The sequence below is a fragment of the Bufo bufo genome, chromosome 7 (assembly GCF_905171765.1).
Source record: "Bufo bufo chromosome 7, aBufBuf1.1, whole genome shotgun sequence".
Classification (NCBI taxonomy): domain Eukaryota; kingdom Metazoa; phylum Chordata; class Amphibia; order Anura; family Bufonidae; genus Bufo; species Bufo bufo.
Window position 1 is genome coordinate 40,201,623 of NC_053395.1, and position 12,884 is coordinate 40,214,506.

General features: G+C 47.8%; 1 protein-coding gene across 1 annotated transcript in view; it reads right to left on the reverse strand.

Annotated features, from left to right (window-relative positions):
- The window catches only part of FAM20C (FAM20C golgi associated secretory pathway kinase), a 148,290-nt gene that overhangs the window by 37,818 nt on the left and 97,588 nt on the right, over positions 1-12,884 (reverse strand). Inside the window, exon 5 of the mRNA XM_040439867.1 lies at positions 11,868-11,983. Within this exon, the coding sequence (XP_040295801.1) occupies positions 11,868-11,983 (116 nt within the window). The remainder of the gene's footprint in view (positions 1-11,867; positions 11,984-12,884) is intronic.

Genomic DNA, 12,884 nt, shown 5'->3' on the forward strand with positions numbered 1-12,884 from the left:
CTAATCACATGACCTGCGATGTCACCACAGGTCCTTCAGCTCTTGCAGGGCATTAGATTCAATTGTATTGCTGTCCTGAGGACGGCAATACAGTTGTATCTATCTGGCAGGCCTGGAACAAAACATCAGTGACCCAGGCCCCGAATGTTTTAACCTAGCAACGCCCCCGGCACACCCACGTGTATAATGCTGCAATGTCTATATGTCATTTAAAGCTGGCATTCCTGAGGATAGTTTGCTCTATAATAGCAGCATGTACTTGCCAGTAAAAAAAAGGGGAAATGTAACTAAACTGTTCTCTATGAAACATCATTTTGCCTTTGCCAATTTCTGGACTGCTGTCCGATTCATATATGAACAGAAAGAAGCCCCTCCTGGTCCATAATATTGATTTCCTCTAAATGGCTGATTCAATTAGTGCCTCCTGTATATAGCACAATGTCCCTGGACTGTAGGAGGAAGAAAAGCTCTAAGACATTGCATCTTATCTATGTTTATTTAATCTTTGCTTTAAGAAAATTCTCAGCATGGCCCTCATTAGTCTCATTGACTGCACCCTGCATTCAGCTTCGGCACATAGATCCACTTAATCCCACTTTCATCTTGTGTAGAGGACACAATGGCTGCATACTCCTACACAGAACAGGTGAAAGCCAAAAGTCAAAGGTAGAATTACACAATGCAGTCTCTAAGCCCCCTCCTCATTACATTGATAGCATATCATTTTTTAAACGGGAATATGAATTGGAAGAAACTAAGACAAGTCTGTGCATCATGGCAGGTAAGTGTACTGCATAGCATATTAGGAAGTGGTTAAAGGGGTATTCCGGAATTATTTGCTTATGTAGTTGCTTGTCTCACGTACATCTTCCTCGTGCATTTTCTTTCCAATTCAGACTCTCCTGACCCGTTTTCACCATGCAAACCAATCCTTTTGGTTTGTTTCCATCCCATATGCATCACTTCCTGTTGCTGTGTCCAACCAAACCCATGATGCACTTCTCCTTCCTCTGCCACAGCTCAAGCACCGCCCCTAAGAATGTCCAGCTAGTTCATAGCTCCTCTCACCCGTCTAGTTACATAGACAATCCCCATACTTGCTTATATCCATACATCGCTATCTGGGAAGATTTGGACTGTGAATTGTTTGGAACTGTGTTTGATACCGTTGGATGTACTACAACTCTCATTCTGCATTTTAGTAAAGAGCGACTTGTCTTTTTTCTATAACTGGCCTGGTTACTGACTCCAGCACCATTCGCCGGACACAGCACCTACATCTCCTGCCTTGCACAAGTACAACACTCATAACTCCAAGGGCACCCTAACTACCATCAGGCAGGAGTCCCAACATCAGGATATGACTCAAGGGAAGAAAGGGTGCACCCTCTTGTCACTGCACTGCCCTAGGAAGCATCAATGTGAATAACTGTTGCAGCCAGAGCCGCTAACACTCCCATCCTCCGCTCCTCCGGGGTCACTGCAAAATCATCAGCAGGTATATGTGGAGAGCCCTGAGCTTTTAAGTGCAAGATTTTAGCAAAACAGCTGGTGCAATTATAAAAAGTGATCCAGCATTTTGCTAAGGGGATCTGTCGCTAGTTTAGGCTGCCCTTAGAGAGGACAGCATAACACTAGTGACAGATTCCCTTTAAATGAGCCCGCAACACACATATATCATCAACTGGTGCTCATTATTGTCCCAGCATTGGCCTGCCTAGGAGGACCCCTACTATCCTGCCTTATCTTGGACTCCAGCAGTACACCAGAGCTGTTACACCCATATATGATAATGAGATGACTCTGTTCACTCTGTCTCGTTATGTACAGCAAAGCTGACAACGGCAGAAAACAGGAAGTGTCAGCCTACTGTGGCTAGCGTGAAAGCTGGAGTATTTTAAGATGTTTTTCTCATATGTATAGTCACATAAAAAAAAAACATGAGCAAAAACACAGCATTAAATCTAATTTTAACAATAATAGGTCATTTTAAAGACGACCTTTCACCTCTCCTGACATGTCTGTTTTAATAGCTACATGTATTCCCCATGTAATAACAATTCTGGAGCATCTATTCCTATGACTCTATGTTCTGCCGTTCCTCTATTATTTCTATTAGAAGTTATGAATGAATTGCTAGCAGTCTGCAGTAAGGGTACAGCTCAACTGGTTACCACCCCTCGGTACCCTTAATGCAGACTGCATAATGGCAAGCGCCCGACTCCTAAGGAGGGCGATTAGGGACTGGTGGTCCCCCTTTTCCCCTTCCTAGCCATGGGTTTGAGATAGCACCTTGCCGGTTTATGTTTGGTGCTTGAGGGGTTAATGGTGGTGTAATGGCACGTCACTGGGGGACGAGTATGTGAGGTCTCCTCCCTCTTGCTAGGGTTTATAACCCCCTCCCCGGCTGCTGCACTTCCTCTTTGCAGCGGAAGCCAAGTTGGTAAGGTGGCTGTCTGTGAGAAGATGTCCGCAAGGGATGCCTCTTTACGTGAGGCCCTTATGGCGAGTTATTCTGAAGGGGGAGAGGGCTGGCTGCGCTCTTTTTTGAGCAGCCTCAGCTCCCCTCTGCCCCCTTCTGCTGCCGCGATAGGTGGAGATGTGGCGGCGCTGCCGCAAGCTGCTGGCAGCGCTGTTACTTTCCAAGGAGGCCGGCGGTCCGCCCGGTGCACCCGCCCTCCAACCCGTTTAGGTCACAGCCCCCCCGCACCTTCCCATAGAGCAGCAGGTACTCACCGGAGCTCCCGGTCCCGCGCACGCGCTGTGACGCCTGGCCATGAATCTTCTTCAGCGCATCAATGCGCTCTAGCCCCGCCCCTTCCTGTTGCGTCACCTCCGGCCGCTCCAGAGTTAGTCCGCGCGTGGCAGGCGAGTTTGAGGAGCATAATGGGAGCGCAAGGCAGCGTCGAGTCTTGTGACTCCCCACCGACCCCCCCTCTTTCCCAGCCTGCTGTTAATATGTATGAGGTGCCAGGGGGCACAGGGGCTGCCGCGAATGTCATAACTGCCAGCCAGGCTGGCTCAGTGGGGCCTGCATCCCCTATGGCAGATCCCCCTGCGTTAGCTGCGCCCCCTTCTCTACCGGCCCACCCCTTCCAGGTGCCTCATCTCTCCCTGCAGCCTCAACCCCCCCTGCAGCCTCAACCCCCCCTGCAGCCTCAACCCCCCCTGCAGCTGCAAGCCCCCATGCAGCATCAGACCCCTGGTGGTGATGTTAGGTTGCGCAGGCATAGGGAGATGTCGAGGTCCTCATCATCGTCCTCAGACAGTAGGCGGCGGTATCATCGCCATGCACGTAGGCGACAGTCCCGTCACCGTTCCAGGATTTCAGGCAGCAGCAGGCGTTCCAGATCCTCTAGATGGCGCTCACCGTCATCTTCGGATGGATCGACGGGCGCATCTGAGGAGTCTGGTCGGCCGGCGGGTTCGAGAAGAAAGAGGCGGGTGCCTAGTCATACCTCCAGGGCTCCCAGCCTGGCCCCAGTGACGGAACCCCGGATTGAGATCCCGGTACCCGGTCCTTCTCCGGTTCTGACGACTGACGCACCTGGTGAGTACCAGTATACTGGGGCATGGGGGGGAGGGGGGATTAGTGATGTGGAATCAGTACTTAAGGCGTTGATTGCAAAGTTGTCCCCTTCCCCTTCTCCTTCTTTATCACGTGCCCCAGTTTTAGCGGGAGTATATAAAGACTCATGCTTTTGTGGTGTTAGCCCCCTGGGCTGTCATTTGGATGACGCCGTGAAAGATAAAATTTGGTCCAACCAATATATTGACATTTGGTCTCTCATATCGGTGGATCAACATACGGTCGACAAGGAGAGGCGTTTCCCTGATAAGCCTTTTGATCGCAAGCCCAGGGTCGCTAAGACCATTAATAATTGGTTGCAAGCTTTCTCAGTTTTGGGGTGTATCATGGGTCAGCGTCACCCTGACCGCTGTTCGGAATTATTTGTCTACCAGGACACCATTTATAGCGCATATAGAGCTCATGGCGGCAGCGCTTGGTGGAAATATGACGAGGAATTCCGGCGGCGGTTAGCGTTACATCCAGACGTAGGTTGGGGCGTTAAGGCTACGGATGTCTGGCTTCGCCTCATGGTGTCCCAGCGACAGCCCCCCTTTCTTAGCGCGGCCACTGGTTCCGGAGCAGGTTCTGGTCAAGGGCCAGTGGCCGTCCGCCGCCCTGGGGCGTGCTGGCTTTTCAACGAAGGCCATTGCAAATACGCAGGATTGTGCAAATACAAGCACGAGTGCTCGGCATGTGGTGGTAACCACGCCGCTAACCGGTGCTCCCGTCCCGCTACCAGACCTTTTAAGCCCCCTGGTGCGGGAGAACCTAAGGACCCCGGTGAGCGTAGCAGAGATGTCCCCATGGCTAGACATTTACCCCAATAAGGCGGCTGCCTCCCAGCTTCGCTTTGGTTTCACATTTGGTTTCTTTATTCCGTTTGTCTTGAGTAGGTTTCCTGTTTTTTCCGACAATTTACGTTCTGCTAGGGAGCTCCCTGAGGTCCTCCGTGAGAAGCTGGGTAAGGAAGTTTCTTTGGGCAGAGTCAAGGGTCCGTTTCAGTCTATGCCGTTTCCTAATCTTAGAGTGTCTCCTTTGGGTATTGTTCCTAAGAAGGATCCTGGTAAGTTTCGCCTCATACACCACTTATCCCACCCCAAGGGTTCGTCGGTGAATGACGCTATTCTGCCTGAGGAGTCCTCAGTGTCATATGTTTCCTTTGACCGTGCGGTGTCTCTGGTTAGGAAGGCAGGTCAGGGCGCCCTTTTGGCCAAGTCAGACATTGAATCGGCTTTTCGGCTCCTACCCGTTCACCCGGATTGTCATCATCTTCTTGGTTGTTCGTTTGAGGGTCTGTTTTACTATGATACTTGCCTGCCCATGGGGTGTTCTATTTCCTGCCACTATTTTGAGATGTTTGGTTGTTTCCTGGAATGGGTGGTCAGGTATGAGGCGTTGTCTACATCAGTAATACACTATCTGGATGACTTTTTGTTTGTTGCCCCGGGGTCAGGGGATGGTTGTCTTTTGCTTCTCAACACGTTTTTGTCCTGCATGTCCAAATTTGGTGTTCCCATATCAGATTCCTCGGGTGGTTTGGCATGGTGCCAGAGATGCCGAGGCTGCCGAGAAATGTAGGAGGACGGTCAACTCCCGTATGTCCAGGTTTGTTCGTTCACGGGGGGGCATTGTGGTGAGACATCGCCAACTGGAAGGCGATAACAGAGCCCTGATGAGGCCTGATGGTGTTCATTTGACCGAGATTGGTCTGGACATATTTATTTCTGGCTTGCAGGACGCTTTTGAACAGGCCATGTTTTTGCTGGGTGGTGGTCGGAGCCCCGTGTAGGGCTGCGGGTCTCCTCCGTGGCGGCAATTGATACAGCGGAATGTTGGAAATGGCTGATGGCGTACTTGCCCGCCGGGAGACCGGCGGTTGGCATACCGCTCCAAGATGTTATTTGGTTTTGCCGCATAAAATAAATAAGCTGTGGCCGATCATCACCCAGCTAAAAGGTTACTTGTTGTCCTGCGTGTTTATTATATGGGCAGTGTTCAAATATGGGGAGCTTTAGGTAGGCAGAGGTGCCGGCCCGGTTCCTAGCTCTCCTTTGCCCTCTCCTGAATACCAGCAGTCTGGCAAGCGCCCGACTCCTAAGGAGGGCGATTAGGGACTGGTGGTCCCCCTTTTCCCCTTCCTAGCCATGGGTTTGAGATAGCACCTTGCCGGTTTATGTTTGGTGCTTGAGGGGTTAATGGTGGTGTAATGGCACGTCACTGGGGGACGAGTATGTGAGGTCTCCTCCCTCTTGCTAGGGTTTATAACCCCCTCCCCGGCTGCTGCACTTCCTCTTTGCAGCGGAAGCCAAGTTGCCCACCCTCCCGCCCTTGAATGGGTACCTCAACGGGTTTTTTTTTTTTCTGTAAAAAAAAAAAAAAAAGAAAAAAAAAAAAAAAAAAAGAAACAACGAATGAAAGAGAATGATGGGATAAAGCAAGGTTATAGGAATGACGATGAAGTAAGGAACAGTGTAAGAAGATGTTAATTCTTTGCTTTTGTTTTGAGTTTTTACGTTGTCTTCTTCTTTTAAGATGGGCGTTTGGATTTGGGATTCGAAGTCACAGCTGGCGGCAATTGATACAGCGGAATGTTGGAAATGGCTGATGGCGTACTTGCCCGCCGGGAGACCGGCGGTTGGCATACCGCTCCAAGATGTTATTTGGTTTTGCCGCATAAAATAAATAAGCTGTGGCCGATCATCACCCAGCTAAAAGGTTACTTGTTGTCCTGCGTGTTTATTATATGGGCAGTGTTCAAATATGGGGAGCTTTAGGTAGGCAGAGGTGCCGGCCCGGTTCCTAGCTCTCCTTTGCCCTCTCCTGAATACCAGCAGTCTACATGAAGCTATTAAAACAGGCATGTCCGGAGTGGTAAAAGGTCCTCTTTAGGATGGGAAACTCCCTTTAGGTTTGAAACGGTCAATGAGAAATACAATGAGAATCCTGAAAGCATCATCCCTGTCCAATTATAGTCAGGTCCGTGGTCAGACCCCTCTCTGTTGCATCATCTCACCGCCACATTTGACTGATGCAACGCCTATCACGTCTCTCCCAGCCAAAAATTACGACACCGGCCCAACATGCGCTTTAAATTATTTATGAACATATGATTCACCACTCTTGTCCCATTTCTATGTTGTCCATGTTTTATGGACTGTGTCCACTTACAGCCCATCAAATCCTGATTGTAATCCATTTACAGATAAAGCAAATTTCAGGCCCAATAAATAAGCCGGCTCACGGGGAGAGTTAGAACGGTCGGCTGCATGCTAATGCTGACATAATTAACAACTGCTAGGCAAATGCATTACATATCATTAGAAGGACGTGCCTTCAAGAATCGGTGCGCGGGTTCGGGAAAGTGCTTCACGAATACTGTAACATCTTCAATCATTACTCAAGGGGAGAAAATGCTATTAGCCTGCTCCTTCAGTAAGACAATAGCGAGAGGATCTGACCTGCAAGCACGGCTTTCGCGTCCCTGGAGTAGATGCGGCTCCCAACTGAGTAACTGTGATAAATGGAAGAAATATGCTTCGTGCCTAACATTACCAGGCATAAAGAGCTGACGGTATGATTTATCTTGCTTAGAAACAGGGCCTCACATGCTCTGTCCTTCATTTTCCTGGTAAAAGGTTTCAGGAAAAACATCCATATGGCATACACAATGTAGGACGTTAATGGAGGACTCCAATCTAAATACTGTTGATACAGTGTGGCTTCTACATCGTAAGACTGTTCCTTTATGACATATGTTCAAAAACAATATATTAAAGGGAACCTCTCACCATGAAAATGTAGTGCAATCTATAGGCAGCAGAGAGCAGGAGGAGATGAGCAGATAAATACCGTATTTCCACCCTATAATATGCACTTCCCCCCCAAAGTGTGTCTTATGGGGCGAATATTATTATGGAAACGCTCATTAGCACAGGAGGATCGGGAGGCGGTGAATGCAGCGCTCTCCAGGCTCTGTACTCACCGTTTCCTGGTCCTCGGCCGCTTGCCGTGACTTCGCACAGTGTGAGGACGTTGGCATGCTGCGACCTCACGCTGTGTGGTGTCGGAATAACGGCACAGCGCACGGCAGGAAGAGCTTAAAGAGCAGGAGCTGGATTCCTGGAGCGGCATCGGTGTTCGGAGCAGGAAAGTTTAGTTGATTTATTGTTTTTGTCTGATCTGAGGTCTGAATGGGGGTCTTAACGTTGGGGGTCTGTGTCTGAATAGGGGTCTTAATAATACGCCCTGCTGATCTGAGATCTGAATAGGGCTTCTAACATTGGGGGTCTGATCTCAGTGTCTGAATGGGGGTCTTATTAACACGGGGTCTGATCTGAGGTCCGATTAGGGGTCTTATTAACATTGGGAGTCCGATCTGAGGTCTGATTACCATTGGGGGTCTGATTTGGGCTCTGAACTGAGGTCTGATGAAAAATATGTTTTCTTATTTTCCTCCTTTAAAACCTAAGTGCGTCTTATGGGCAGGTGTGTCTTATAGGGTGACAAATTCTGCCTTCTCTGTATGCTTAGTCATGCACAGTTAGCTGTCAATCCCTGGTAGGACCGCCCACATACCTCTTAAAGGGAGTCTGCCATCAAAGTTTCACCTTTTTAACCCTTCCCATAGCTTTCTAGCAGCCTTACAGTTAATAAAAACGTTGCCTTTCTGAGCAATCCTGGACTTATAAAACCGGCAAAAAACATCTTAGTAGCATATGCAAATGAGGGCTCGCAAGTGCCCAGGGGCAGCGTTACCCTCGTAGGTGCCCAGCTAGCTCAGCCTTATCGTCGCTTCCCCCCGCCCATTCTTTCCCTCTGCCCGCCCATCCTTTCCCTCTGACCGCCCATCTACTTCTTGTTTCGCCGAGATCCCGCGCCTGCGCACTCAGCCCGTCGGCCGGCGCATGCACACTGCGATGCCCATTCCTTGTACGGCATGACAGTAATTAATGCGCATGCGCCGGCTAACGGCGCGAAAACACCACAAAGGAGGCGTTCCATCGGCGCATGCGCATTAATTACTGTGATGCCGTACAAGGAATGGGCATCGCAGTGCGCATGCGCCGTCCGACGGGCTGAGTGCACAGGCGTGGGATCTCGGCGAAACAAGAAGTAAGTAGCTGGGCGGTCAGAGGGAAAGGATGGGCGGTCAGAGGGAAAGAATGGGTGGGGGGAAGCGACGATAAGGCTGAGCTAGCAGGGCACCTACGAGGGTAACGCCGCCCCTGGGCACTTGCGAGCCCTCATTTGCATATGCTACTAAGATGTTTTTTGCCGGTTTTATAAGTCCAGGATTGCTCATAAAGGTAAAGTTTTTATTAACTGTAAGGCTGCTAGAAACCTATGGGAAGGTGAAACTTTGATGACAGACTCCCTTTAAGCATAGAAAGAACAGAAGTTGAAATGAATAAATTACAAGTTATACCTAAATATTTCCCATAAAACTATATATCAATCTGCTCAGCTCTTACTGCTCTATAAAATGCTGCTTGCAGATTGCACTTCAATTTCATGGTGTTGGATTTCCTTCAAATAACCCCCTCCCCCCTTATAACATTTTCTCATCCATACACAGTCACACTGTCATGTGACCAGTAAGCTCCGCCTAGAGTAAAAACATTTAGTACCAAATGGAGGCTACAAATGGTTGGCAGTGAGAATTCCCAAAATTTGGTTGTGGCTGCAATTGGCTGAGCCAACTGAAAACTGACATGCTTATAGGCAAATTTGTCCCCGTCCTTAAAGGGATTGTCCACTTTTGAATGCCATTTTGATATCTGCAACCTAAAAATGTCAAAAATCCTGTACTGATTCATTTCTTAATATATTTTCACAGTAGTTGAAACTCAGTTTTAGGGCCCCAAATTTACTGCATAGACAGAGTTAAATGGAAAGTGTTTGGCTACCAGCAGCCACCACTAGGGGGAGCTTGAGAGTTTTAGTTCAATGTATTATCAGTGTGTGGCAAGCTCCCTCTAGTGGTGGCTGCAGGCACAGGCACCCAGGTATTTATCTTTTACCTCTATGTTGATGCAAAGGATAGGAGCTCTATACTAGAAACAAGGGGATCTGGCCACAGTAAAAATTTGTTGAGAGATGAATCTGCACCAAGTTATAGACCTGAAAAAGGCCTGGTGTTCAGAAGTGAGCATTTACTTTAAAGGTGTTGTCCCATTAGAGAGTATGCGCACTGCAGTGACCCAGGTTCTCCTGATGGCACAACCCTCTTAAAAGGGTATTGTCACAGTCATTACCTTTGACTGTGACCTTCTGTCTATGCTCTCGCTGCAGCTCCGTTCCTGTGTCATTTGTGGTTCTGTATGGGTTAACTCCCCTGTGTTCCTATTAGGAGTTAATCCTCTGTCTGCTCCATGGGTGTGGTCTCTCTGCTGCACCCATGGAACCTGTATATTAGGCTGAGGTTTCCTCAGTTCTGTGTCAGCTCTCCTGGTTTGTACTCTCTCTCCCATGCTGCTGACCCATGGGATCCGTGTCTGTCTGTCTGTGCTCTGTGGGTTTCCCTACTTGTTCATTTACGTCCTCTTTCCCGTCCTAACTGATGTCCTCTTTCCTGTCTTTCTGTTTTCTGTTTCTGCCAGTTATGTTTTAGTTACTTTGTGTTTATTCTGATGTCTGTGTTCAGCAAGCCTTTGCAGCAGAGTGGCATATGCGCAAGGCCACGCAGTTTACCACTGGTGGAGCAAGTCCTTCTCTGCTCATTGCCACTCCTGCTCCCTTGCATGAACTCCTTCTTGTATTATTAGTTGCCCTGTTTTGTATTTGCCTGTCTGTTATGTTTGCCTATGTGCCGTCGGTACCTTCTGGTACCTGTTGTCCATTCGCTCCTGCTGTCACTGTCTAGTTCACGCTCCAGAGTGGACCCTGGCAACTTCCTGCGGCAAAGTCTAACCCTACCATCTAGGGCTCTAGTGAATACCAGGAGTTGCTTAGTCATGCCCCTCTGGAGTATTACTAGACAGTGGCGCAGTGGGGGTTTTCTCCCACTGTGCTGACGGTACATAGAGCTCATGTTTTGTCTGTGCTGCCTTCCCTGATTTTTGTTTGTGCAATAAACTCTTATGTGTCTGTACCTGATTTTTGTTGGTTTATTGCTTGACGACGCGGTGGTCTCTCCTGGGACCTCCAACTCGTGACAGGTATTTCCAACTCAGATATTTATGACATATCCACAGAATTTGCCTTAAATGTCAGATAGAAATAGAGTCACACCTATTTGAAGAATAGGGCTCTCCACCTGCTGTCAGTAACCACATCCAGACAATGGAATGAATGGAGGCCACCTCACTAGGTAGGTCGGAGGGCAGGGAACCTTGTACTTCCCATATGGGCAGATCCCAATGGTGGGAATTGCATCTATGAGTTGGGAATACCCCTTTAATACTAAACATATTCATACTGAAAACATAGAAGACCCATGTCTACCCTGTAGAAGACAGATTTCACATTCCCATTGAAGATGCAGGTGCAGTCTAGGGGTTATAATGTGATGTTATGTAATGTAATGTACACCAAGCATGATCTGATATGGTTGGCAGGGAGGGGCAGGAGTGGGCTGGTCCTACTTCCTGAAGGTAGTGTTGACTAGTATGTCAGGAGGAAGGAAGCAAGTCCATATGCTACTTCCCTTTAGGCCTAAGAGACTAACCAATCCCAAAGAAAGTTATTGCTTCTGCTACAGCAAGAAAGAGAGAAAGAACTGCATGGTCAAGCATAGGAGTCAGCAAGATAACCTGTGCCTAGAGCTAACAAGACTGCTGCTTGTGAGGGATTACAGTTAAGACACCTGTCACACTACATCTTGGCCAGACATCCCTCTAAAGACCTGTATGGTGCAGTGGACACTACAGCAATGATTGCCAGATTACAGTTACCAGACAGTGATTCTAGAAAGAGAGAGAGTGACTTCCATGCCAAGAGTGCCTTTATTTGCCACTTTGCCAGCCTCCATACCTTGCTATCTAGTTAAAGAATTTGCACCATACACCGTTTGTTATTTGTTGAATGCATTACAACCCCTGTTTTGGACTCAGTCAAGAGAGATGTTTATTCTCCCACCTCCGGCCTGCTGAAGAAAGGGTGCCCCATCCATAAGTTGCACTGGCCCTAGTGAGCAACGGCTTGAGGGAGACCTCCGTGACACATCATATCGTTAGAGCCACTTCCACCCCCATCCTTCACTCTGGCTCTTCAATGCCTCATTGCACAAGCAATAAAATAGACAAGTAGTAAAATAGTCAATATATTAGTCACATCAGCCACACATGACATCTGTTACCTGGAGAAATGAAAAACGTCCTCCAGAGTTTCTTGTCTCTTGTCACATCTCTTATTTCTTTGGTCATGTTCACCAATCTACCAGCGACAGGTGGAACACGGCGGAAATCCAGAATCCTGCAAGGAGCAATATGAAAGCTTAATATATTGTATTACAGGTAAACGCAGACGTTTTATGGCTGGCAGTGACCACAGGCCATTCTTCTGAAGGCTTCTTCCAACACTGACAATGTCACAATTTCAAGGACATAAAAGTTGATGGCTTGTATCAAGGGATGCCTAATCCTTTAAGAACTACAGCCGTAGCCTAAATCACAAACAGATAAGAAGGCGGCAAATAGCGGCATTGCTGTGGCGGATGAGTCAGGAAAAGAATAAGGAATAATGGGAACCTTAGAAAGGTCTTTAGAATGTATTGCTAAATCTGATTTACCTCTGATATTTTTGTATATTCTGCATTCTGCCCCATGCAAAGTCCTTACAATATCCAGTAACTAGTGTGCAACCTCTGGCCCTCCAGCTACAATTTCCTGCATTTTATGGGATTCTCATAGCTCTCATTTAACAGCACCTTTTTGGAGCAATATAATGTACTGGAGGGAGGAAGGGGGGGGGGGGGGTGGAAACAAATCTGCAGTTTTTGGATTTTCAGTTTTATTCTTTTATTTTTTATTTCATTTTTAGTGTTTATCATGTGATATACCAGTAAATGACATGCTAGCATTATTCTGTCAATCAGTAAAATTAAAGAGATAGAAAATTTATGTTTTTATATTGTTTTACTGTTTTTGCACAAATGAAACATGAAATAAACTTTTTGGCAGTTTTTTTTTTTAAATTCTTATTCCCCCCCCCCTCTGGATAGGTTATCAGCACCAACACCCAGGACCCCTGCCAATCAGCTGCTTGAGAAGGCACCAACACTCCTGTAAGTGCCGCCACCTTCTGGCAGCTTACCAAACACAACGCTGTACATTGTATAGTGGCTGCGCTTGGTATTGCAGCTCAGCCCCATTCA